This window comes from Artemia franciscana, chromosome 13 (genome assembly GCF_032884065.1).
Source record: "Artemia franciscana chromosome 13, ASM3288406v1, whole genome shotgun sequence".
Taxonomy (NCBI): Eukaryota; Metazoa; Arthropoda; class Branchiopoda; order Anostraca; family Artemiidae; genus Artemia; species Artemia franciscana.
Genome location: NC_088875.1, coordinates 13,565,804 through 13,591,924, shown reverse-complemented (window position 1 = coordinate 13,591,924; position 26,121 = coordinate 13,565,804). Strand labels below are relative to the sequence as shown.

The window sequence follows — 26,121 nt, the reverse complement described above, 5'->3', positions numbered from 1 at the left end:
TGACACTGGATCTGGTCGGAACTAAAATAAGAGATCTGAGTTACGAGGTCCTTCTAAATATGAAATTTCATTAAGATCCGATCACTCCTTCGTAAGTTAAAAATACCTCATTTTTTCTAATTTTTTAGAATTAACCTCCCCCCTCCAACTCCCCCAAAGAGAGCAGATCTGTTCCGGTTATGTCAATCACGTATCTTGGACTTGTGCTTATTTTTCCCACCAAGTTTCATCCCGATCCCTCCACTCTAAGCGTTTTCCAAGATTTTAGCCCGCCCCCCAACTCCCCTCAATGTCACCGGATCCGATCGGGATTTAAAATGAGAGCTCTGAGATATGATATCCTTCCAAACATCAAATTTCATAAAGATTTGATCACCCGTTCGTAAGTTAAAAATACTTCATTTTTCTAATTTTTCCGATTTAATCGTCCCCCCACTCCCGCCCAGATGGTCAAATCGGGGAAACGACCATTTCTAATTCAATCTGGTCTGGTTCCTGATATGCCTCACAAATTTCATCGTCCTAGCTTACCTGGAAGTGCCTAAACTGAAATATCAATGCGAAGCACCAAATTTTCTAATCAATAAAACTTATTTTTACCTTAATCATCCCTATAAATTAATTTTTTTTTCAATTCAAAAACCAATGTTATCTTTACCTTTTGCGTTATTACACTATACCAATTATTTTCTTCTGACACACGTGGGCCTACCCATGAAAAAAAATTAATCTAATGTCGCATATGTTTATACTTGTTTATATGTTCTCCGGAGCAGTTGCATCTCGGTTGGGCTTTGTCTAATGGTTGAATAGGGAATATTTCTACTGCTTACATCTGTCCAGAGTGGGGGACCCAATTGGCTTAAAGCTATGGGAAAACCATTGACCTAGCCTCCTAGCTTCAGAAGCCATTTTGCCATGCTGTGGCACCTTCATCTCTAGACTTATATACAGTCCGAAGTATTATTTTTACTTCACAGAGATATTATTTTTAGGGGGGAAGGGGTAATTAAATATTTTCCAGCGGGGGAGGGGGGTTCCCTTAAGCCTCAAAAAAGCGTTTTTAAGGTAAAAATTCCTAAATTCTCTTGAGGTTCTTCAAATCAATATGGACCCTCACTTCATTTGGAAGGCTGCATTTGGACTCAAAGCACAATATAGATACTAGGGGGATAATTGCTACCCTGCAATTGCAGAAACATCCTTAGTATAAAATAAAACATCTAACCTATGCTTACATCTACAAAGACGGAAGGAGCACTCCCCTCTTGTCATATTTGTCCAATGACCCAACCCCTCTGAAATTTTTAGGGGCGATTTTCATTTTAAAGCATTGTCATGCAGACATTAAACTTCAATGTCGAGACTGGGGTTATGGAGTGATAATGGGGCTACAAACCCCCACTCTTTACGGGGCTAATGTTTAGCTTGTGGCTTTTTAGTGTTAAATTACTCTCTCTAATATTTTGAACTCTTGTGCAACTTCCCTAAGCTCCCCTTGTATATCAGTGGGTAAGACATTAGCTTTGACTAAGCAAAGAGAGATATAAAAAAACATTATATTTTTCCCTTTGCCACTTCGTATAGAAGCGTGGTCGTAGAAACTTGAGGATTCTGAAAATTCTGGGATTAAAGGGAGCTAACGAACATTATCCTTGTAATTTGTTGAGATGCCATGCTGAGAAAATGAAGCATCCAGCCCAGCAGCTCAGAGTCAAAACCATCTTTATTTTGGCCGGCATTTCAGAAGAGATGTAAGTATTGTTTCCAAAATCGATAATTTCAATGAAAATCAATTAAAATTTATGTCAATTTAATTCCTAAAAAATGTCTACTTTATAGCATGGGTGATAAATGATGTCTAGTAAACAAAGTAATCAGTTCTGTATTTCAAACAGCAGAGAAAATAGACAACGAAGATATTTTGCGAGTTTTGATAATACCAAACTTGGGGTGGAGAAAACGCTAAGGATCTGTTTCTTTGAAATTCAAAGATGCGTTCCAAGTGGGTTTCAGAATAGATATTCCCTTTTCAATCTCATCTCTTTTAAATAAAAAAATATGGGTCTATTTTATTTTAAGTTTTTCCCCTACTAATTTGTTGCTATTAAATCTTGACATATAATACATTTAAAATTGTATGAGTTCAAAATTGACTGCTTTAACGCTAAAGCACATGAATAAGCTAATTTAATCGATTTGGCTTCTAAACACCAAATTTAGCCTACTAAAAAAGTATGGATTTAACAAATTTATGTCAATGTTGTAAAACACGGTTTTCGAACATTTATTTCAAAGCAATAAGGTATAAAAAAATGATTGCACGAAGGAGGTTCCCTCTAGGCATTGTAGTCGCTACGATATGCAATGATCGTATCGATTAGATAGAAGATGGCGTTGATAATGCACAGAGCCTGAAAGAAAAGTAAAACATTAATTTAAGGTCATTTAAAATGTTTAAGGGATTGATTAATGATAATGACAGCACGATGAATGTGATTAGAAAACTGGTGAAAATGAGAATCTTAACAGCTACAGAAAATGGCATGAAACAAACGACAGTGACAATCACGTTGAATTGTAAACGAAATTTTGAACAGTGATCCGTGGTTGGAAACTTGAAAAGACGTAATTGTTATCTGTAACTTATTAAGAAACTAAATGAGATGATGCACGAATCTAAACTGCTAAAGTGAAAGGTGTGGAAAGAACTTTTGACATAAAGATGAACAAAAATGAATAATAAAATCTATGGCTGGAAAGCAAGAAACAGCGATGACTGGCCACAAAAACGATCTAAATAGGTCAGGACTTTAATGGCTTTTCCGAGCCTCTTATGACGCCGAGACATCAAGAAAAGGCAATTATCGTCTTTGGTTAGGAGACAAGCGACAGTGAGAATCTATATATAGAACCCTACCTCGTGCAGAATGGTGGGGCCGCGTGGCGAAGCTGCCTGCCTCCCGGCACTAAGATATATATTGGTAAAAGTATTTTATTGCTTATGAAAAAACCTTTTGTGACTATTAATTGCAATCTGAGATGGTTACCCAGCACAAACGTTACCAATAAAACCAAGATTGAATCCCTCTAACACGGGCTTTGACTATTTTACATGAATAATAAATACTTTTTCAAGACTGGCGGTAATATCATATAGTAGTTGGCGTCACAGTAGGGAGAAGGGCAGTCTTGTACCCCTCCTCCCTAAAAACAAAATACAAAATTTTCTTAATTTCTGGGAACTTCTTTTTTTTATTATTCACCTCCCCCCCCCCACGAATTGTTTTATTATTGGGCCACCTCGAGAAGCAATCATGCGCACGTGTCTTGCACCACATATTTTACTTGACAAAATTGAATAATGCATACATTTTCAAGGCTCCCCCTAGAGTACCAGCTAAATAGCTAATCAAATAAGCACTGATAACATTATACGTCATGAATCAACACAGAAATCTCGGTCACACCCCATCACAATTCCAGTAGAATTTCCTAGTAGGCGAAGCTCATATAATATGAACAATCTCAGTTGCCCACTTGCCTGCCAGTCCTGTGGAGATATCATAAATCTTTGAATCATTTTTTGGTCTCCAATTGCCTTCAAATGGCTCACAGAGCTCATAGACAATTTGAATTTCCCTTACTCTATGCTTATCTACCTTTCTACCCAAGGATAGATGATAGAATATCATCAATAAGAGAAATTAAACATTTTTATACAACTCTGAAAAAATTATACCAGCTTTGCCTCCCAGAGAGACTATCTGTCTTGTCCTTGCTTTAATTAGCAAAGACTTGGCTATCAATTCTTCCAACAAGCTGACCAAATTCAAAAATCAATGGACGTTAATCTGACATTATATATGCAATTTTGGACAGTTTGGAAAGCAAAATTAATTTTACGTAAGAAATTTGAAAATTAGAAGAAGGGGTCAGTCTAGTGGGCTAATACCCCAATGTTGATCCTATTGTACCAAAAATTATAGTTGACATAAAAGAAAAACATTAGGAATTAAAAATCATGTAGCTCTATAGCACCTTTTAAGAAATTTTCTAACAAGAAAATTTTAATTTACCCTGATAGATATATAAAAAAGAATTTTCTATTGAGAAAACAATAAATTTCAGTTTATCAAACTAGGACACAAATAACGAACTTAAATAATTTAAGGAAACTTAATAATTTAAATAAATTTGGAATAAACAAATTTCAATAGGAATAAACAAATCATAGTTGACATAAAAGAAAAACATTAAGAATTAAAAATCATGTAGCTCTATACCACCTTTTAAGAAAGGCTCTAACAAGAAAATTTTAATTTATCCTGATAGATATATAAAAAAGAATTTTCTATTGAGAAAACTATAAATTGCAGTTTATCAAACTATGACACAAATAACGAATTTAAATAATTCAAATAAACTTGGAATAAACACATTTTAATAGATGAATTTAAATATTTCTTCAAAAATAAACACGGCAAGCCTAATAATCTGTAATTTAAATCATTGAAATCAAATCTAGTGTATGTGATATAGCTTTTCTTTTTCTTTTTTAATAATGAGTTCATATCCCCGGTCAAGATGAATATATTTTCGTCGTTTCCCAACTAGATAGTCACTTGCAAACCACTTTATTTTCCTCTTTTATACTATTAGCAGAGTAACAATTCTTTTTTAGCATCAATGAAAATTTCGCTGGTTCTCTCGCACTTTTAAGGAATTTTAACATATTGACAACCCTGTCTAGAACACTCAATTGACAATCATACTTACTCCTAATGCTCTTCCTGCGCCGACACTGGAGGCGGGAGCGATGGCTGAATTATAGTAACCGATGGCCAAAATTCCACTTACTAGAAACATTACCGTAGCTGCGAAGTTAAAGAGGAGTTCCTTAAAAGTACAAAAAGGATGTTACCGAAGTGAATTTGAAAGAAGAAACGATGATAAACTTCGATATGAAAATACGATTTTAACGAAAGTCCCAAAGAGATACTGAAAGAAATTTTAGATGAGAAAAAGTTGAAGAGCAGTTAGTTAAAAACAAAAAAGGATAATAGTAACTTAATTTGATATGAAAAGGACGATTAACGTTGATATAAAAAAAAAGCGATATTAACGTTAGTCCCATTGATACAAAGGGAGAAATTTTTATTAACAAGAAGCTGAAGAGTATTCCTTTAAAAATAAAAAGACGAATATTAGCAAATTTAATTCGATAAAAAATGATTTCGATGTAAAAAAAGCGATTTTAACGGCAGTCCCATTAATACTAAAAGCGAACTTTTTATTGAAAAGAAGTTGAAAAGCAGTTCCAGAAAGAAGGAAGTTGAAATTCGAAAAAAAAAATGATGAAGAACATCGATATAAAAAAAACGATGTTACCAAACGATGTTACCAAAAGTCTCATATAGATACTGAGCGAACTTTTTATTGAGAAGAAGTTGAAGAGCAATTTTTTAAAAATAAAAAGAAGGATGTTAGTGAACTTAATTCGATAAAAAAGAAAAAAGAAACATCAACGAAAGTCCCATAGAGAAGCTACGACAAAACAATGATGATAAAGAACGTCGATATATATAAAAAAAACAAGAGCTAAGAGCTCATATGGCACTTGTGACGAGGCAAGAAGAGCTAAGAGCCAAGAGCTCATATGGTATGAGCTCTAACAAAATTCTAAGAATCAGTAGATTGATTTAAAAGGAAAATCAGAGGCTTAATGCCGGTCAGAATTTAAAATAAGAGCTCTGAGTCACGATGCCCTTCTAAATATCAAAATTCATTAAGATCCGATCACCCACTCGTAAGTTATAAATACCTAATTTTTTGTAATTTTTCCTCTCCCTTTAGCCCCCCAGATGGTCGAATCTGGGAAAAAAACTTTATCAAGTCAATTTGTGCAGCTCCCTGACACGCCTACCAATTTTCATCGTCCTAGCACGTACAGAAGCACCAAACTCGCCAAATCACTGAATCCCTCCCCCCAACTCCCCCAAAAGAGAGCGAATCGGTACGGTTACGTCAATCACGTATCAAGGACATTTGCTTATTCTATCCTCCAAGCTTCATCCCGATTCCTCCACTCCAAGTGTTTGCCAAGATTTCCCCCTCCAACTCCCCCAATGTCGAAAGATCCGGTCGGGATTTGAAATAAGAGCTCTGAGACATGAATCCCTTCTAAATATCAAAATTGGAGATTTATCCAAATTGATATTGGATAAACATCAATTTGGTGAAGTTACCAATTAGTTGTGAACAAAAGTTACCAAATTGGTAACTTCTCTTTCATTGATTTCAAGTTGTTTTTTGTTGTTTGATTCAGTGTCTTTTTCCTCTCGTGCAGTTCACTTAAAAAGGTTAGATTTTGCTGTTGTTTCTTCTTTGTTTCTTTTTTTTCCTCTTTCTTTTTTTTGAGCACTGAGGACGACTTGGCGGAGGTCCTTGTCGAAACATTTGCTTGATTTTCAAATTTTGCTACTGGCTGATAAAATCCTCGTTTTTCATCTATTTTTTTTTCTCTTTTCATTTATTATTTCCTTTCTTTGTTTTCATACGTCATGCATAGCCAGTATGGTCTCAGAACGTATTTACCTCATTTTCCCAAATTACCCCAAATCCACCAAAGAGATAAGATCCGGTCCGGTTATGTCAGTCACGTATCTTATACAGGTTTTTATGGCACTTGGTATTAACCAAGTGACATATAGCAATCGCCAATTCCGTCGGTCTGTCGGTCCCTGTCTTGCTACTTTAGGCACTTCCAGGTAAGCTAGGACGATGAAATTTGGCAGGCGTATCAAGGACGGCTTAAATCAGAAACAGTCGTTTTCCCAATTTGACCATCTGGGGGGAGTGGGGGCCGGTTAATTCGGAAAAAATAGAAAAATTGAAGTATTTTTAACTTACGAACTGTTGATCAGATCTTAATGAAATTTGATGTTTGGAAGGATATCGTGTCTCAGAGCTGTTATTTTAAATCCCGACCGGATTTGGTGACATTGGGGGGGGGGATATGGGAGGGGGAAACCTAAAATCTTGGAAAACACTTAGAGTGGAGGGATCGGGATGAAACTTGGTGGGAAAAATATGCACAAGTCCTAGATACATGATTGACATAACCGGAACGGATCCGCTCTCTTTGGGATGGTTGGAGGGGGGATAATTCTGAAAAATTTTAAAAATGAGGTATTTTTAACTTACGAACGGGTGATCAGATCTCAATGAAATTTGATATTTAGAAGGATATGGTGTCTTAGAGCTCTTATTTTAAATTCCAACCAGATTTGGTGACATTGGGGGGGGGGGAGTTGGGAGGGGGAAGCCTAAAACTTGGAAAAAACTTAGAGTGGAGGGATCGGGATGAAACTTGGTGGGAATATTAAGCACAAGTCCTAGATACATGATTGACATAACCGGAATGGATCCGCTCTCTTTGGGTAGTTGGGGGAGGGGTTAATTCTGAAAAATTAGAAAAAAGAGGTATTTTCAACTTACGAAGGGGTGATCGGATCTCAATGAAATTTGATATTTAGAAGGATATCGTGTCTCAAAGCTCTTTTTTTAAATCCTGACCGGATCTGGTGACATTGGAACCAATGGTGACATTGGTGACATTAGTCTGGTGACTAAGACCGGAAATCTTAGAAAATATTTAAAGCGGCGAGATCAGGATAAAACTGAATGGGAAGAATAGAAACATGTCTAAGATACGTGACTGACATAACCGGACCGGATCTGCTCTCTTTAGTGGAATTGGGGGGGGGGGGGTAATTTTGAAAATTGAGGTATTTGAAACTTACGAAAGGGTGACCAGATCTTAATGAAATTTGATATTTAGAAGGATCTTGTGCTTTAAAGTTCTAATTTTAAATTTCTATCAGATCCTGTGACATTGGGGGGAGTTGGAGGGGGAAACCGGAATTCTTGGAAAACGTGACAATTGGGGTATTTTTATCTTACGAATAGATGATCGGATCTTAATGAAATTTGATTTTTAGAAGGAATTCATGTCTCAGAGCTCTTATTTCAAATCCCAACCAGATCTTTTGACATTGGAGGGAGTTAGAGGGGGAAATCTTGGAAAATCACTTGGAATGGAGGATTCGGGATGAAGCTTGGTGGATAGAATAAACAAATGTCCTTGATACGTGATTGACAGAATCGTACTAGATTCGCTCTCTTTGGGGGAGTTGGGGGGAGGGGTTCAGTGATTTGGCGAGTTTGGTCAATCTATTGATTCATAGAATTTTGTTAGAGCTCATACCATATGATCTCTTGGCTCTTAGCTCTTCTCGCCTCGTCACAAGTGTCATATGAGCTCTTAGCTCTTGTTATTCTTCCCATCCAGTTTCATCCTGATCTCTCCGCTTTAAGTATTTTCTAAGATTTCCGGTGCCCCCCCCCCTCAATAACGCTGGATCCGGTTGAGATTTAAAAAAAGAGATGTGAGTTACGAGGTCCTTCTAAATATGTAGTTTCATGAAGATCTGATCACTCCTTCGTAAGTTAAAAATACGTCATTTTTTCTATTTTTTCAGAATTAACCCCCCCCCCCCTCAACAGATCAGATCCGTTCCAATTATTTAAATCACGTATCTAAGACTTCTGCTTATTTATCCCACCAATTTTCATCCCGATCCCACCAATCTAAGCGTTGTCCATGATTTTAGGTTCCCCCACCCTAAACTCTCCCCAATGTCACCTAATCCGGTCGGGATTTAAAATAAGAGCTTTGAGACACGATATCCTTCTAAATATCAAACTTCATTGAGATCCGATCACCCGTTCGTAAGTTAAAACACCTCATTTTTTCTAATTTTTCAGAATTAACCCCCCTCCCCAACTACCCCAAAGAGAGCGGATCCGTTCCGATTATGTCAATCATGTATATAGGACTTGTGCTTATTTTTCCAAGATTTTAGGTTTCCCCCTCCCAACTCCCCCCAATGTCACCAGATCTGGTCGGGATTTAAAATAAGAGCTCTGAGACACGATATCCTTCTAAATATCAAATTTCATTGAGATCCGATCACCCGTTCGTAAGTTAAAAATACCTCATTTTTTCTAATTTTTCAGAATTACACCCCCATCCTCCCCCCAACTACCCCAAAGAGACCGGATCCATTCCGGTTATGTCAATCATGTATCTAGGACTTGTTCTTATTTTTCCCACCAAGTTTCATCCCGATCCCTCCACTCTAAGTGTTTTCAAATTTTAGGTTTCCCCCTCCAAACTCCCCCCCAATGTCACCAGATCTGGTCGGGATTTAAAATAAGAGCTCTGAGACACAATATCCTTCTAAATATCAAATTTCATTGAGATCCCATCACCCGTTCGTAAGTTAAAAATACCGCATTTTTTCTAATTTTTCAGAATTAACCCCCCTCCCCCCTAACTACCCCAAAGAGAGCGGATCCGTTCCGGTTATGTCAATCATGTATCTAGGACTTGTGCTTATTTTTACCACTAAGTTTCATCCCGATCCCTCCACTCTAAGTGTTTTCCAAGGTTTTAGATTTCCCCCTCCCAACTCCCCCCCAATATCGCCAGATCCGGTCGGGATTTAAAATAACAGCTCTGAGACACGATATCCTTCCAAACATCAAATTTCATTAAGGTCTGATCAACAGTTCGTAAGTTAAAAATACTTCTATTTTTCCATTTTTCCGAATTAACGGGCCCCCCACTCCCTCCCCCAGACGGTCAAATCGGGAAAACGATTTCTAATTTAATCTGGTCCGGTCCCTGATACGCCTGCCAAATTTCATCGTCCTAGCTTACCTGGAAGTGCCTAAAGTAGCAAAACCGGGACCGACAGAATTTGCGATTGCTATATGTCACTTGGTTAACACCAAGTGCCATAAAAAATGATGAAGAAAGTCGATACAAAATTAAAGATATCAACGAAGGTAACAACTTAAATCGAAAAAAATAACGACGATGAACGTCGACAAAAATAATATGTTAACGAAATACTATAAATACAAATACTATACTAACGAAAGTCCCATAGAAATACTGACAGACAATTTCTTATGAAAGCGGAAATGAAACTAATTTACAATATATTTGTAAGAGCATTAAAATGAAAAATACAAAAAAAAGCAGTTTAAAAAATTCAAGTGTTTTATTAATTTAAAAAAATGTTATCTTTAACAAGAAATTATAATACTCCCGACGAAGAATGCATAGTGTGAACTCAGTTTGACTTAACACAAATATTCCAGGGCGGTTGCTATTGAATTAAACTTTAACTCAACTCTGAGCTTTACTCAGCTCAAGGTTGACTCCAATCCGGCCGAATTTCAGCTCGACGCTATCCCTAATTTTACCAATATTAAACTGACGTTTAAAAACATGACTAAGGCAAAATAAGAAGATTCATTTCGGGAAACAGAACACTCGTGCATGATAAATTATTCTGCTATATAATTACTGGGCTTAGCCAAACAGTATGGATGACTTATAAGAATGGGAACTGACGCTAGTGTCGATAAAAAAAATAAACTTTTATTGCAATCTAATGCTTCGTGACACGTTTTTCAGTGTAAAAATACGAATAGTGTGTGATCTCAGTTCCTGACATAAAAATAATTACAGGGCTCGAAACAATACCAAGTTTCACAAAACACTAGATGGCGCTGATAAGCTTTTACGGCACTTATTAGCCAAACGGTATTAACCAAGTGACATAGCAATCGCAAATTCTGTCGGTCTGTCGGTCTGTCTGTCGGTCCCGGTTTTGCTACATTAGGCACTTCCAGGTAAGCTAGGACGATGAAATTTGGCAGGCGTATCAGGGGCCGGACCAGATAAAATTTGTAATAGTCGTTTTCCCGATTTGACCATCTGGGGGAGAGTGGGGGGGCGGTTAATTTGGAAAAAAATAGAAAAAATGAAGTATTTTTAACTTACGAACGGGTGATCGGGTCTTAGTGAAATTTGATCTTTGGAAGGATATCGTGTCTCAGAGTTCTTATTTTAAACCCCGACCGGATCTGGTGACATTGGGGGGGGGGAGTTGGGAGGGGCAAACCTAAAATCTTGGAAAACACTTAGAGTGGAGAGATCGGGATGAAACTTGGTGGGGAAAATAAGCACAAGTCCTAGATACATGATTGACATAACCGGAACGGATCCGCTCTCTTTGGGGTAGTTGGGGGGGAGGGTTAATTCTGAAAAATTAGAAAAATGAGGTATTTTTAACTTACGAACGGCTGATCGGACCTCAATGAAATTTGATATGTAGAAGGATATCGTGTCTCAAAGCTCTTATTTCAAATCCCCACAGGATTTGGTGACATTGGGGGGAGTTTGGGAGGGAACCTAAAATCATGGAAAACACTTAGAGTGGAGAGATCGGGATGAAACTTGGTGGGAAAAATGATCAGAAATCTTAGATACGTGGTTGGTATAATTGGAACGGATCCGCTCTATTTGGGGGAATTGAGGGGGGAGGGTTAACTCTGAAAAAATAGAAAAAATGACGTATTTTTAACTTACGAAGGAGTGATCGGATCTTCATGAAATTTCATACTTAGAAGGACCTCGTAGCTAAGATCTCGTATTTTAGATCTCAACCGGATCCAGCGTCATTGGGGGGGGGGCAGAAATCTTAAAAAATACTTAAAGCGGAGATTTCAGAATGAAGCTGGATGGGAAGAATAAAAACAAGTCTAAGATACGTGACTGTCTTAACCGGACCGGATCCCTTCTCTTTGGTGGAGTTTGGGGGGGGGGTAATTCGGAAACATGAGGTATTTTAACTTACGAACGGGTGATGAGATCTTAATGAAATTTGATATTTAGAAGGATCGTGTGCTTTGAAGCTTTTATTTTAAATTCCGACCAGATCCTGTGACATTGGGGGGAGTTGGAGGGGGAAACCAGAATTCTTGGAAAACGGGAAAATTGGGGTATTTTTATCTTACGAATAGGTGATTGGATCTTAATGAAACATGATATATAGAAGGATCTTATGTCTTAGACTCCCCATTTTCGATTCGAATTGGATCCGGGGACATAGGGTATTGGAGGAGGGAAACAGAAATCTTGGAAAACGCTTAGAGTGGAGAGATCGGATGAAACTTAATGGAAAGAATAATCACAAGTTCTAGATACGTGATTGACATAATTGGAACATATCCGTTCTCTTTGGAGCAGCTGGGGGGGGGTTAATTTGGAAAATTAGAACAACTGAGGTATTTTTAACTTAAGAACGGGTGACTGGATCTTAATTAAATTTGATATTTAGAAGGAATTCATGTCTCAGAGTTCTTTTTTCAAATACCGACTGGATCTGTTGACATTGGGGGGGGGGGTTTGGAGAGGAAATCAGAAATCTTGGAAAACGCTTAGAGTGGAGGAATCGGAATGAAGCTTGGTGGATAGAATAAGCAAATGTCGTAAATACGTGATTGACATAACCGTACTGGATTTGCTCTCTTTAGGGGAGTTGGGGGGAGGGGTTCAGTGCTTTGGCGAGTTTTGTGCTTCTGGACGTGCTAGGACGATAAAAATTGGTAAGGGTGTCAGTGAGCTGCACAAATTGACTTCATAAAATCGTTTTCCCAGATTCGACCATCTGGGGGCTAAAGGGAGAGGAAAAATTAGAAAAAATGAGTTATTTATAACTTACGAGTGGGTGATTGGATCTTAATGAATTTTGATATTTAGAAGGACATCGTGACTCAGAGCTCTTATTTAAAAAACTCCGACCGGCATTAAGCCTCTGATTTTCCTTTTAAATCAATCTATTGATTCATAGAATTCTGTTAGAGCTCATACCGTATGAGCTCTTGGCTCTTAGCTCTTCTTTCCTCGTCACAAGTGCCATATGAGCTCTTAGCTCTTGTTGTTGTCAATATTAGCGCCAGTTTCGTCTCTTATAAGTTTCCCATGCTCATTGTTGCTTAGCGTTAAAGCTCGATACCAGCGATAGATGGAACTTAAAAATGAGAATTTACTTATGAGAGTTTAACATACCAGCTCAATTACGCACGCTGTGATATTTTACATGCGTTAGTTTAGGCTTTTTTAAATTACTATCGCAGATTAAACTTGTAGGAGAAAATTGTCTACAGCATTATATAATACACGCATGGTTCACTGATTAAAATCAGCAATGCTTATTATGGTTGTTATACTTGGTTATACTATGGTTGTTATACTATGGTTGTTATACTATGGTTGTATACTATGGCTGTTATACTTGAGATTCGAAGTTTCTGTAAATGCCATAGATGTCATTTCAATATGTCACAAAAAGGACTTTAATTTCTAAAAATGCGGTTTTGACAGAGATATTGTCCAATTGGTTTTCATAGAACCGGCAACAGTCATAACCAACATAGCCATTGCCAATAGCCAATAACTTACCAGAAACCTTTGATATGTACCAGCTTCACCCCAGACGTATGATACCAGGAGGGCAATAGAGATCATCAAGAAACCTCCCAAAGTGATAGCCCCTGTCATGTATCGGTCGATGTACGATCCAGAAACGACGTCTCCTCCGAAGTGCAAGTCATACTTTCGCAGTAGAGAAATGCAAATTATTGAAACAAGCTGAAATAGACAAATTCCATTTAATAGATAAGGTTGACATGGAGGAGGGCGACTCTGGCAAAGGGCAAGCGATGTTTCTTTTACCTAATTGCTGACAAGCCGAAGTAGCTCAAATGGTAGAGCGTCTTGTCATAGTCAGGCCTACTGTCCGTCCACGACGAATGAGGCTTCTAATTGCTGACCCAAAAGATGATAAAGTCTATAATAGTGTTAAAACCCGAGCATTTCTGACTAATTGTGTTGCGAGAGCAACACTTTGGTTTTGTCTTCTTTTTTTTCTATGCTGCTGATCTCGGCTTATTCCTAGAGACAGGTAAGGGTCTAACCTGTGTGGTTTTTACGGAAAGTGTGGACTTCAGGCCGGATTGATGAATATGACATTACATTTTGGAAAGCTCTGCAGAACTCTTGCCTGGGGCCAAAAAGGATGGTTTTTGCTTGTCCACGAGCCAGAGCCTATGGTGTGTGAAGTGAAGTGGGGTTATATAGCCTATGTCAGAGAGGAGTGTCTGAAGTTGCGCAGCTAAGCTTTCGTTTCATCAAACCATGTTTTTGCTTTCGAGTGGAAAGCTCCGTTCTAGCAGGCAAGCAGGCAGGCACACTTTCAAATTGAAGATGGACTAAAATCTATAAGTGTTAAATATATGCGGTAGTTACCCGGCCCCACAGCCAATATATCTTCTTTGAGTGATAAATAGAAAAATTTACAGAAGCAAAAAAAGCGGCATTTCCCCACGGGTCCGAAAGTGCTGCCGTGATTTCGGCCGGGTTTATCATTTGTTTTTTCGGACTTGGGATTGAGGTAGAGAAATGTTATCAGATGTACCTTTTAAACTTTAAAAGTTCTGTCATTGCTAAAAAAAAAATTGGAGCTTAACCTTTGCTCCTTTCTAAGTGGTGACGTTAAAAAGTTGGCCTACGGCAAAAAATCAACTTTTGAACTAAGACAGATAGAATTTTTTTCAACGGCAATCGATAGCTCTTGATGAGCTGATCGAAGTATATGTCATCCATTTTTTGGTACAAAAATTCCTTTATGAGATATACTAGTTTGAAAATTTTAAGGGGTTGACATCTTCAGTAGTAGGGTACACACTGAAACCAAAAATAGGCCGATACCATTTGTGAGACAAGTAGAGGACTTGTAAGCAACAGTCGCCTGTTATAACATAATCATCTTCGGGAATAAGGGGTTTGCAACTTTGGCTAGTTGGTGTACCTATTATTTTTTTCCGGTGTATTTGATATAAATAACGACGAAGACCACACTGACTTTCAATCACAAACACCAAAAACAAGAAGAACAATATAGGGAATTTTTTAAGACAGTGGGAAACAAATTAGAATGAATATTTCGGCCCTATGTCCAAGGGCCGTCCTCAGCAATACAAATAAGAAAAAACAACTTACGAGAGGATAAAATCAATAAAACTAAAATGAACGATTTTTCTAAACAGTCCCAGTATCCTTACCTCAACGAAGTTCAACTAGGACTGAAAAATAAATTGTTATGAAACGAGGCAATTCAATGAAATGAAATAAAATGATTTAAAAACAGGTTTTTAATGCCAGCCTAGCTTTTTTCTCTGCTGATCTTATAGGTCTATTTGTGACAGGTTCTGTATTAATATCTATTGGTTTTTTTAAAGTATTTTGTAAGGTCATTTTTAATTAAATTTGTGTATAAAGCATTCAGTGAATATTCTCCTAAATCCCTATTTAAGGAAATATTATTATTAATCTTAAGTCTGATTTCAATTGCTTCTCGAACTACGTGCTTTATGCCTAGATCATTGCTAATAATGGCGGATTCTTCAAAAAGTATTTTGTGGCTAGGATTTTCGAAAACATGGCTACTTAAGGCAAAATCAAAAGAAACAGAAGTAATATTATTAGAATTCAGAGCTTTCGTGATAGTCTATAAAGTCTCGTAGATCGTGCCCTGAATATTTGTTCTTATTCCTACATCACAGCTGAACTAGACTTTATCAGGGACATACTTTTTGGAAATGAGTATCCTCTTTTATTTATTAATAATACAATTTACCGTAGAGTGAAAAGACACTCCCATAAAATCAACGATAATTTACCATGGGAAAATCCCAACAAGCCCCAAAACATAATTTACCTCCCATATATCCCAAAAATCACTAGAAATATTAAAAAATTATGCACACAAAATAATCTGTATGTTGTATTTACCAATAATTTGAAAGTCATAAATCTCCTAAATTCTGGTAAAGATAAGACTCCAGTTACTCGCCAAAAAGGTGTCTATCAAATACCATGCGACTTTGGCAAATTCTATGTAGGGAGAACCCACCAGAATTTCGAGAAACACCTACAACAACATAAAGATGATATCACCACAGATCTGAATTCTAATAATATTACTTCTGTTTCTTTTGATTCTGCTTAAGTAGTCATGTTTTCGAAAATCCTAGCCACAAAATACTTTTTGAGGAATCCGCCATTATTAGCAATGATCTAGGCATAAAGCAAGTAGTTCGAGAAGTAATGGAAATCAGACTTAAGATTAATAATAATATTTCCTTAAATAGGGATTTAGGAAAATATTCACAGAATGCTTTATACACAAATTTAATTAAAAATGACCTTACAAAATATTTTAAAAAACCAATAGATATTAACACAGAACCTATCACAAATAGACCTATAAGATCAGCAGAGAAAAAAGCTAGGCTGGCATTAAAAACCTGTTTTTAAATCATTTTCTTTCATTTCATTGAATTGCCTCGTTTCATAACAATTTATTTTTCAGTCTTGGTTGAACTTCGCTGATATAAGGATGCTGGGACTGTTTTGAAAAATTGTTCATTTTAGTTTTATTGATTTTATCCTACCGTAAGTTGTTTTTTCTTATTTGTATTACTGAGGACGGCCCTTGGACATAGGGCCGAAATATTCATTCTAATTTGTTTCCCACTGTCTTAAAAAATTCCCTATTGTTCTTCTTGTTTTTGGTGTTGGTGTATTTGATGGTAAGACCAATTTGGTTCCAGTGGTAAGACATGCAGTCTTACCTGCATATGGTAATAATAAAGTGGTAGGGGATTTGTAAGTAATAATCGTCTGCTAGGCTACAATCATCTTCAGTGGAGAGGGGTTTGTAACTTTTACTATTTGGTGTAGCCTACCCATACTCACTGTAACCTAGAATTAAGTGCTTACGCAACGGGTACAAACGATAAAGTAAAACAATGAAAGTACTGAGGGGTTTGTAACTTCTGCTAGTTGGTGTATCCATACTCACTGTAACATAGAATTAAGTGTTTACGCAACGGGTACAAACGATAACGTGAAACAATGAGGCAGTTTCGTAATAATTAATAGAGTTTCATCTATGGTATTTTGATCCTGAAAAGTTACGGATGGCTTTATAATATCAACTAGATTATTCCAATTGATATTGTTCCAAGTCTTGATCCGTCACGATGTCTACGATTGAAAAAGATAAAGTTCAACTGGCTGCAAAGTCAATTTAGTGGCTTCTTTCAATATTCTTTTATATTCTTTTGTTATTGTTGTTTTTTCAACGCTGAGGAATAGCCTTTGATCATATGATTACTGATCGCGTTCTTCTTTGAATATAACGTTTTAAAAGCTTCGATACGCTGACAACTTCACCGTTCAACCGATAGCAAAGAAACAAAACCAAAGTGTTGCTCTTGCAACACTTTATTCGGCGAAGCCGGACAAAGGTTGCCGCAACACTTCATGTTGCTCAGGCAACGTAGGTCTAGTTTCTTTTAAAATCTGTGCTGATTTCCCCTTAATGACGGAACAGAAAATATTATAGAGTCCCCCCCCTAATAAATGTGTCCTATTTGTTGCCGAGGCTTAAATTAAGACCAATAGCCTTCTTGAATAGCAAGGTCAAAATTAAAATCAGGCCATTAAGGTGTTTACACCGCAACTACTAACAACTCATAGCAGAAAAATAGCCGTATGGGAACACAGAATCACAAAGCCATGTCAGTTTCATCACTATGTTTTCCTTGAGGGTCGCCACTCTTTGAGAGAGATGGCTTTGCGACAGGCCAACATGAGCCTGTTCGCGAATTTTTTTGATGCAGCCAAGTTAATGATAAATTTTTTGTTGTTGTTGGATCTTGCCTCCTCCCCCTAACTAAAAAGGAGAGCAGGACTCATTTCGAAAAGAGATCCTTACTGTGCTCTCACTATCACTTTATGTTTGATTATGACCACCGCTTACAAATTATTGCGGCTCCTGAACTTAATTAAATAAAAAAAACAAGTTTTTTTAAATGAAAGTAAGGAGCGACATTAAAAACTTAAAACGAACAGAAATTACTCCGTATATGAAAGGGGCTTTTCCTCTTCAACGCCCCGTTCTTTACGCTAAAGTTTGACTCTTTCTCTTAACTCTACTTCTTAAAACAGTAAAAAACTTAAGCGTAAAGAGCGGGGCGTTGAGGAGGAAAAGCCCCTTTCATATACGGAGTAATTTCTGTTCTTAAGTTTTAATGTCGCTCCTTACTTTCATTAAAAAAAAACTTGTTTCTTTTATTTAATTTCTGGACGTTTTTTTTTAATTAATGCATGTTTTGATATTGGCTATCCGCAAATAAATAAATAAAACGAAATTTGCATATTAATTTTTTTTTTGGCTAAATTACTTTCTCATAGTTTTAATCGGAAGATTCTGAGAAAAAAGGAGAGAGGGAGGAAGCCTAGTTGCCCTCTAATTTTTTGGTTACTTAAAAAGGCAACTAGAACTTTTATTTTTTTTACGAACATTTTCATTAGTAAAAGATAGACGTGATTTACGAATTAACTTACGTAACGAACTTCTATGTTCGTATGTTTTTATTGCGTATATGAGGGAGTTCACCCCTCGTCGATACCTCGCTCTTTACACTAAAGCTTAAATTCTGTCCCAATTCCTTAAGAATGACCCTTGAATCGCAAAGGCCGTAGAATAAATAGTTGAAATTACTAAAAATACTTTAGCGTAAAGAGCGAGGTATTATGAGGAGGTAAACCCCTCATATGCGCAATAATTTCTGCTCGTATTAAGTTTTAATGCTGCTCCTCACTTTCAGTAGAAAAAACCTTTCATATTTATTTTTTCATTGTTTTTTTTTAAATAATGCTAAAAAATCCTGCGCCCCCTTCATTGAAAGTCTCTTCCCCCATGAGAAGTTTTTCCATGGAAAGATCCCCCTACGTACCCCCACCTCAACTCTCCCTCCCAAACCCAAAAAAATCCCCCTGAAAAACGTCCGTACACTTCCCAGTAACCATTACTATATGTAAACACAGGTCAAAGTTTGTAACTTTCAGCCCCTCCTACGGGGACTACGGTGGAGTAAGTCGTCCCCAAAGACATAGTTATTAGGTTTTTCCTCCATGATGAATAAAATAGCTCTCAGAATTTTGATCCGGTGACTTTGGGGGAAAATGAGCGTGGGAGGGGGCCTAGGTGCCCTCCAATTTTTTTGGTTACTTAAAAAGGGCACTAGAACTTTTAATTCCACTAGAAGGAGCCCTCTCGTGGCATTCTAGAACCACTGGGTGAATACGATCACCCCTGGGAAAAAAACAAACAAACAAAAAAAAAACAAACAAATAAACACGCATCCGTGATTTGTCTTCTGGCAAAAAATGCGAAATTCCACACTTTTGTTGATAGGGGCTTGAAACTTCTACTCTAAGGTTCTCTGATACGCTGAATAAGATGGTGTGATTTTCGTTAAGATTGTATGACTTTTAGAGGGTGTTTTCCCCTATTTTCTAAAATGAGGCAAATTTTCTCAGGCTCGTAACTTTTGATAGGTAAGACTAATCTTGATGAAAGTTATATGTTTAAAATCAGCATTAAAAAGCGATCTTTTTGATGTAACTATTGGTAACAAAACCATTTTTTAGAGTTTCGGTTACTATTGAGCCGGGTCGCTCCTTACTACAGTTCGTTACCACGAACTGTTTGATATTGCACTATTCACAGTGAGATTTTAATAGCACCAAGATTCAGCTTGTGCTAATCTGAACCATTCAGAGTTTTTCATGGAATTTTCAGCCAAACAGAAAATTCTACGAAAACTCTGATTTGATCAAATTAATGTTTGCTAAATCTCAGTGTAAGTAAAATATCATTGAGAACAGGCCCTGCGCAAATTTAATGATTGGCTAACATTTTTTGTACAAAAAGATGCAATTAAAACAAGGTGAATTTATAAGTTATCAAGTGTGAATTTACAAATAATGCCTGTTAGTGCCAAGAGCCAACAGACTAGGCAGTTTGGTTCTCCAAAATAAAGTTTTTGTGCAAACAAAAAAGAAAAGAAAAATTTTGGAATTTTGCTTGATTACACAGAAAGCTATACAGGTTTTTGTTTTAAAGAAAAAATATAGCCAAATACCTGACGATTTTTCAGGTGTCACTGATGGTAACAGGATAAAAAAAATACTGAAACAGAACTAGAACGTCAATGAACCTGTTTTAGAAAGTAAAGATTAATTTTTTACAGGTGTGTCTGTTTTCAAATAGAACTTGACCTACGTTGCCAGGGCAACGTGAAGTGTTACGGCAACCTTTGTCCGGCTTCGCCGGCTAAGGTGTTGCAAGAGCAACACTTCGGTTTTGTTTCTTCGCTATCGATCAGTAATCACATTGTCAAAGGCTATTCCTCAGCGTTGAAAAAACAACAACAAAATAGAATCGAAAGAAAGGACTGAATTGACTTTGCAGCCAGTTGCACTTTATCCTTTTCAATCGTAGACATCTTGACAGATGAAAACTCGGAACATTATCTTATATAATCTAGTTGGTATTATAAAGCTATCCCTAACTTTTCAGGATCAAAATACCATAGATGACGTTCTATTAATTATTACGAAACTATCTCATTGTTTTACATTCTCGTTTGTGCTTGTTTCTTCACTATCGGTTAAATGATGAAGTTGTCAGCCTATCAAAGTTTTTAAAACGGTATGTTCTAACAAGAACGCAATCAGTTATCACATGACCAAAGGCTATTCCTCAGCGTTGAAAAAACAACAACTACAAAATAATATTGAAAGAAGGGACTAAATTGACTTTGCAGCCAGTTGAACTTTATCCTTTTCAATCGTAGACATCGTGACGGATGAAAACTTGGAACAATATCTTATATAGTCCAGTTGGTATTAAAAGCTATCCGTAACCTTTCAGGATTAAAATACCATAGGTGACACTAATCATTACGAAGCTACCTCATTGTTTTACGTTATCGTTTGTACCCGTTGCGTAAACACTTAATTCTGTCAGATTTAAAGAGGTCGAGTACAATGTACACCAATTTGCACACATTTCTAGTCCAAAGTGAACAGATTCTTACTTACAAGTCCCTCTCCCGTGATAGACATCAAGTTCACTGGAAACAAATAAATGGGTACACCAACTAGGGAAAGTTGCAAACCCCTCATCGCTAAGTCCCCTACATGTGTTACCACTGGAACCAAACTGGTTTAACCGTCGAATAAACCGGAAACAAATAATAGGTACACCAGCCAGCAAAAATAGCAAACCCCTCATTACCAAAGATGATTATGAGCTAACAGCCGTTTTTCGCCCAAAGTGAACCGATTCTTACTTTTAAGTCCCTCTCCCGTGATAGGCATAAAGTTCACCGGAAACAAATAAATTGGTACACCAACTAGCATAGTTGCAAATCCCTCATCGCTGAAGTTGACTGTAGCCTAACAGCAGACTATTACTTACAAGTCCCCTACATGTCTTACCACTGGAACCAAATTGGTTTTACCATCAAATACACTGGAAAGAAATAATAGATATACCAACTAGCGAAAGTTGCTAACCCCTCATAGCCTAAGGTGATTATTACCTTACAGCCAACTGTTGCATATAAGTCCTCTATATGTCTCACAATTTTTATTGGCCTAGATTTCGTTTCAGTGTGTACCTTACTACTGAAGTTGTCAACCCCTTGAAACTTTCAAACTGGTATACCTCATGAAGGAATTTCTGTACGAAAAAATGGATATATACTTTGATCAGCTCATCAAGAGCTATCGATTGCCGTCGAAATAAAAATTCTATCTGTCTTAGTTTAAAAGTTGATTTTTTGCCGTAGGCCAACTTTTTAACGTCACCACTTAGAAAGGAGCAAAGGATAAGCTCCAATTTCTTTAGCAATGAGAGAACTTTTAAAGTTTATTAGGCACATCTGATACCATTTCTCTACCGCAATCTCAAGTCCGAAAAACCAAATGATAAACTCAGCTGAAATCACGAAGAGAAATGGATAAAAACAATAGATGGCAGCACTTTTGGACCCGTGGGAAAATGCCACGTTTTTGCTTCTGTAAATTTTTCTATTTATCACTCAAAGAAGATATATTGGCTGTGGGGCCGGGTAACTGCCGCATATATTTAACACTTATAGATTTTAGTCCATCTTCAATTTGAAAGTGATGCATGCCTGCTTGCCTGCTAGAACGGAGCTTTCCACTCGAAAGCAGAACCATGCTTTGATGAAACGAAAGCTTGGCTGCACAACTTCAGATACTCCTCTCTGACATAGGCTATATAACTCCACTTCACTTCGCACACCATAGGCTCTGGCTCGTGGACAAGCAAAAACCATCCTTTTTGGCCCCCTGGCAAGAGTTCTGCGGAGCTTTCCAAAATGTAATGTCATATTCATCAATCCAGCCTGAGGTCCACATTTTCCGTAAAAACCGAAGGTTTGACCCTTACCAGTTTCCAGGAAAAGGCTGAGATCGACGGCACAGGAAAAAAATAAACCGGGACAAAACCAAAGTGTTGCTCTCGCAACACAATAAACTGAATCCGACTTGAAAAAGTAATTTATTTTTAACACAATTAATTGTAACTTATCTAATATATTCTGTTTTAATAAAGTTTAAGTAGCAATAGATCAGTAAAAGTAGTGTCAGAGGGGCAGTAGTAGCCCTTTAGTGGAGGAAAATATGTCTATCCTTATTACAAATTAAAACGAAATGGTTTACAACGTATTTTGTTCAATTTCATCCACCAGTAGATTTTATAGCACTTATACCATCGTCCACTAAGGAAAGCAGGACGCTGAGGGCAGGAGCATAAGCAGGGGGAGGCCTTAGGGACCAGCCTGCCTGAAATAGTAATTTTTACCAAACTCTCAGGAATTTCTTATTCGAATTATTGAATAAATATTTTGTATCATTTCCATACCTCTTTAAATTCCCGCGTATGTGCCCGGCTGAAGGGGTGGGGGGGGACTCTATTCTAATCCAATTTAAATATATATAAAGAATCTAACAGCTAATAAATTATTCATAAATGAGATAAACTTTAACTAAATTTATTTACTAAAGCCTTCAATTAAAAAATGAGTTTATGATATTTACTTACAACTACTTACAAGACAAAATTAAGGCCATACTTCCCCCGTTACGCCAAACTAGAGTGATAAAAATCATGCACGTGAATATTTAAACTTCGCAATTTCTCCTTTCTACTGATTACATAAAAAACTTTTTGTGAAAGCTGGAACTTTGCCCTGAAGGCCTGAAGGTTTTGAAGAAAAGACTCAGGTTCACATGTTTGGGGACCGGCCTTCCTGAAATGATAATTTTTCCCCAATATCTAGGGACTTCTTATTCAAGTTATCGAATCGATATTTAGTTCCTAGTTTTGGTAAAATTCTAGTTTAGTGACTTCTTGCTATCTCGGAAATGGGTTAGGTTAGGAAAATGAAACTTTCAGGGATGGGTCTACAGGCTAAAGTATACCCTGGGAAGGTATTTTAAAGTACCCACCTCCACTCCTTCTCTCTCTAGGGGGCGCTTAAATTTATCTACATGACAGGTCTATACATATTGAAATTTTGACTAAACAACATTTTACCTTAATTTTCAGTTACCAGTTGCTTTTCCTCTGCCTTTAGTTCTGAAAATACAATTCCTGTTATTTGAGAAGAATTCTGAGCCATATCAATATTTTTTTTTCAAAATTTAGTAAATGTATTTGCATATCTTTAAAACCTTATAAATTGCGATTGAGCAAAGTTGTGAAGCTGAAAACAATTTTGCTGTACTTCATTCAAGCAGAAGATCTATTTTGCAAGGTTTCACTTGTACAACACACATATTTTTAAAGGTCACCAAAGGTCAGGACCCTCTAGAGGAAGAGGGAGTGGAGATAGGTACTTCAAAATATCTTCCCGGGACATACTTTAGCCTGTAGACCCATCCCTGAAAGTTTCATTTTCCTAACTTAACCCCTTTCCAAGATAGCAAGAAGTCACTAAGCTAGAATTTTACCCTAGTTTTTTTCTTTTATCTGTAGTGTTATTGTGTTCGTGTAATGAATTGTATTATGTTTCTATTGTATATTGTGTTGTATGAGTTTTTATTTACTCTGAATTCAATTTTGGCTTCTAGTTAACTCCTTATTTTTACTCAGTGGAAATTTGGGTATATAGGCTGTTCCAAAATAAATGTGAAAACAGGGGCACGAGATATGAAGCTCGGGTAGAGCGTACAGCACAAGCTTATCCTACTGTACATAGTGAAAATGTATATGTAAGTCAAGTGTGGGAGCAGTTTTTGAATATAACGTGTCTCCTCTTCTTAGTCTTTTCTTTTTACTTGTTCGAGAAACTATTTGAAAGTCTACCACTAGCTACGGTAGGTTTATCTTTTAACACCAAACTTAGATGGCTAAAGCAGAAATATAAAGAAAGAAATTCATCTCCCTATTCAATGTTCTCCCATAATGTAATAATCCACCAATGTTGCAAATGCGTCTTTGCCCCCTCCCTATTGACTGGGCATTGCCCTAGAAGCATATAAAATTTTCCGGTTTTATTAGTTTGTACTCAGGAGTGAACTTAAACAAGAGGGAGGGAAAGTCTCGTGACCCGGACTCCTCATAACCACTAGATGTTTCATGTTTAAATTATTATTTATAATTATAGCTCACGAATAGTTTGTTCGTAATGCCAATTCATTCGAATCCGAAACTAGGTTCGAACATCAACGAAATAAGGACTATTTCCTCCCAAAGGCAATGGTAGGTTTTTCAAGGTATAAAGGCAGTTTCAGTTCTTGTCCCTCTCTACAGCCTAAGTGGGCACGTCTTAAATAACTAATAGTTATATTATCTAAAGCACCTTAGCAAATGTTGCTCCTGGGAAAAAGTGTACACGCTTGTCTCTCCTAACTACGCCATTAGATCCAGGCCCTAGGGTGGGACGATTATGGGGGATTTCGGCTATATTATTATGAAAAGATCACTGAATGGCATATTTATTTATTTTCTATTTAATTTCTGTGTTAGAAGATAAATTTGCCCTAGTTACTACCCTTGTGGAGCAATAGGTAAGATTGTTTTGGTTTTAATATACAAATGGCCTTTTAATATATTTAATATATAAATTGGTGAACAAATTGCCATGAACTGGAAAATAAGATTTCTAGTGGATATTTTTAATCACTTGTAATTGACCTAGGGTATGTAGATTATGGGAAGCATATTGGCTGTGTATTTTGTACAGTCTTAGTGGTAAAGTTATCAATAACTGTCGACGAACTCCCAAAATTAACGGGGAAACAATACTTATAAGAAAATTCAAGGGCTAAGGGGCCAGTATCATTAACGTCACTATTTTTTTTTACTTTTTTAAGTTAAAAGAATCATAAGCACATACACAGTGGCAGAAATCGTGAGGGAGCAGGGTGAACTTCCTCCTCTTAGATTAAAAAAAAATTATTTGTATTTTCATCTGAAAACTCCCTACTTTGGGATTTTCATTCAACGAATCTAAAGAAAAGTAAAATCTCGCCTAGATATTGAGAAATATATTTTGCCCATGTTTTTATATTTTAATATATTATATATCATAGTATAATATAAATGTATTTTCCGTGAATTGGCACAACTAAACATGCAAACCAAAATAATTGGGTAAGGTTTATATTAACAGACTATTCAGGTAACTAAAAAATAACCTTACCTGTATAGTCAGAAATACTTTTTGAATCCAAATTTAACATTCATTTTCGTCGGAAATTAACTTAACCCCCACCCTATATATAGGCTATACCAGTTCAGAGTAGATATTTGCACATTAGGGAGGGGGTGAATTTCAAACTTACCACTAGTGTCAGAATCGCATCGTGAATCCGAATTTAACATTCGTTTGTATCAGAAATGAACTTTACCTGCCCTCCCCCCCAGTTCATTTCCGACGCAAATGCGTGTTAAATTTGGATTCAGGATGCAATTCTGACTGTAGAGGTAAGTTTATTTCTTAGTTACCTGAATATTCCGTTAATAAAAACCTTACCCATACAAACTTGCTTAACTTACGATTTCAGCTAATTTTAGAAAACCTAAAAGACGTGCAAAAACTCGAAGGTCGGCCATTATCATGTGTCTCGGTCGCTGCGACTTATTTCAAACTGATTATACACAAGGCCGGTTAGCAACTGCAGCTCTAGAGGTGGGTAGTGACCCTCTTTGCACTTCGAACAATGAAAAAATATGTTCATCTGTT

At 36.8% G+C, this 26,121-nt stretch overlaps 1 protein-coding gene across 1 annotated transcript; it reads right to left on the bottom strand.

Moving 5' to 3' along the window:
* Positions 1–2,271: 2,271 nt before the first annotated feature.
* Positions 2,272–26,121, bottom strand: LOC136035087 (protein snakeskin-like). The gene is made up of 4 exons (XM_065716673.1): positions 25,935–26,121; positions 13,385–13,573; positions 4,780–4,899; positions 2,272–2,414 (listed from the first exon to the last, which is right to left on the bottom strand). The coding sequence occupies exons 1-4, from the start codon at positions 25,995–25,997 to the stop codon at positions 2,340–2,342; spliced, it is 447 nt and encodes a 148-aa protein (XP_065572745.1). The 5' UTR covers positions 25,998–26,121; the 3' UTR covers positions 2,272–2,339.

Bases quoted from the DNA above. Each gene is read 5' to 3' on its own strand.
- LOC136035087 (XM_065716673.1), bottom strand. From the start codon at position 25,997: ATGATAATGGCCGACCTTCGAGTTTTTGCACGTCTTTTAGGTTTTCTA. The intron at 13,574-25,934 runs GTAAGTTAAGCA...TGTCTATTTCAG, and splicing joins TTCTAAAATTAGCTGAAATC to CTTGTTTCAATAATTTGCAT. The intron at 2,415-4,779 runs GTAAGTATGATT...CTTTTCTTTCAG, and splicing joins GCGCAGGAAGAGCATTAGGA to GCTCTGTGCATTATCAACGC.